The sequence below is a fragment of the Orycteropus afer genome, unplaced genomic scaffold, assembly GCF_000298275.1.
Source record: "Orycteropus afer afer isolate SDZICR_OR568_19922 unplaced genomic scaffold, OryAfe1.0 scaffold17271, whole genome shotgun sequence".
Classification (NCBI taxonomy): Eukaryota; Metazoa; Chordata; class Mammalia; order Tubulidentata; family Orycteropodidae; genus Orycteropus; species Orycteropus afer.
In genome coordinates, this window is record NW_006938858.1 from 1 (window position 1) to 1,556 (window position 1,556).

At 47.4% G+C, this 1,556-nt stretch overlaps 1 protein-coding gene across 1 annotated transcript; it reads left to right on the plus strand.

Annotated features, from left to right (window-relative positions):
• Positions 1-6: 6 nt before the first annotated feature.
• LOC103213614 (olfactory receptor 15-like) lies at positions 7-906 on the plus strand (the record flags this gene model as incomplete). Its single annotated transcript, XM_007959345.2, has 1 exon — positions 7-906. A coding segment is annotated over one exon (900 nt), but the record flags the coding sequence as incomplete, so codon positions are not given.
• Positions 907-1,556: the final 650 nt, after the last annotated feature.

Sequence of the window (1,556 nt, forward strand, 5' to 3'; positions counted from 1 at the left end):
TTCATTCTCATGGGTGTATCTGACCACCCCCAGCTGGAGATCATTTTTTTTACAGTCATCCTCATCTCTTACTTGATGACACTCATTGGGAACTCAACCATAATCCTCCTTTCCCGCCTAGATGCCCGGCTCCACACACCCATGTACTTCTTCCTCAGCAATCTCTCCACCCTGGACCTTGGCTTTACTACCAGCTCAGTCCCCCAAATGCTGATCAACTTATGGGGTCCAGAAAAGACCATTACCTATGGCGGCTGTGTGACCCAACTCTATGTTTTCCTTTGGCTAGGGAGTACTGAGTGCATCCTGCTCATGGTGATGGCATTTGACCGCTATGTGGCCGTTTGCCGACCCCTGCACTATACCACCATCATGAACCCTCGGCTCTGCTGGCTGCTGGCTGTCCTTGCCTGGTTGGTTGGTTTAGGCAACTCTGTGATCCAGTCAACATTCACTCTGCAGCTCCCATTGTGTGAGCACCAGAGGGTGGACAACTTTCTGTGTGAGGTGCCCGCCATGATGAAACTGGCCTGTGGAGACACCAGTCTCAATGAGGCTGTGCTCAATGGTGTCTGCAGCTTCTTCACTGTTGTGCCCCTAAGTGTCATCCTGCTCTCCTACTGCTACATTGCTCAAGCGGTGCTGAAAATCCGCTCAGTGGAGGCATGTCGAAAGGCCTTTAACACATGCTTCTCCCACCTTGTGGTTGTATTCCTCTTCTATGGCTCTGCTATCTATGGGTATTCGCTTCCAGCCAAGAGCAGTAACCAGGACCAGGGCAAATTCATTTCCCTTTTCTACTCCGTGGTCACGCCCATGGTGAATCCTCTCATCTATACTCTAAGGAACAAGGAGGTGAAGGGGGCACTGAGAAGGGTGCTGGGGAAAGTAAGGAAAGTGGGCTGAGAGATGAGCAAATGCCTCCGTCCATTACTGCAGATGCCTCCATCCATTACTGCCACTTCAGCTCTACAGGCTTTTTCTCATTATCTTTCTGGGCAGGGGAACAATTACTAGGCCTGGTAAAACCATCCCAGCAAAACCAAGGCCAGTTCCCAACAACCAGTACATGGTTAGTGTTATTTGCGATGCTCTACACTTCGTTACCAAAATACCTCCTGTGGACTCTAGATAACAAGGCAGACTGTGCCACCAAGGCTCAGAGGTTAACTAAGGACCTATCTCAGTGTCTCTGTCTCCATGGCCTACATGCTGTTCATGACACCTGGTATTTTTGGAAATTTCTTTATGTTTTTATATAATGTTACCATAAACCCATGAAATCAAGCCAGGTATTATTAACCCCATATTAAGACCTCCATACTTCACCACTGGACTCAAACACCTATCCATGCACCATCTGTCTCCTCAATGATTCTGTCTTTCTACCTATACTTTCCATCCATATAACTTTCCATCTTTTTTTTCCTCTCTCTCTTATGTCTATCTCATTTCCCTTCTGTCTCATAATGTTTAATGAGAAAAGGCAGGTAAAGTCCTTTGCCATTCAATTCCAGCCAGAGAGGCCCCCTTGCTACACTTTTATGTCAATCATT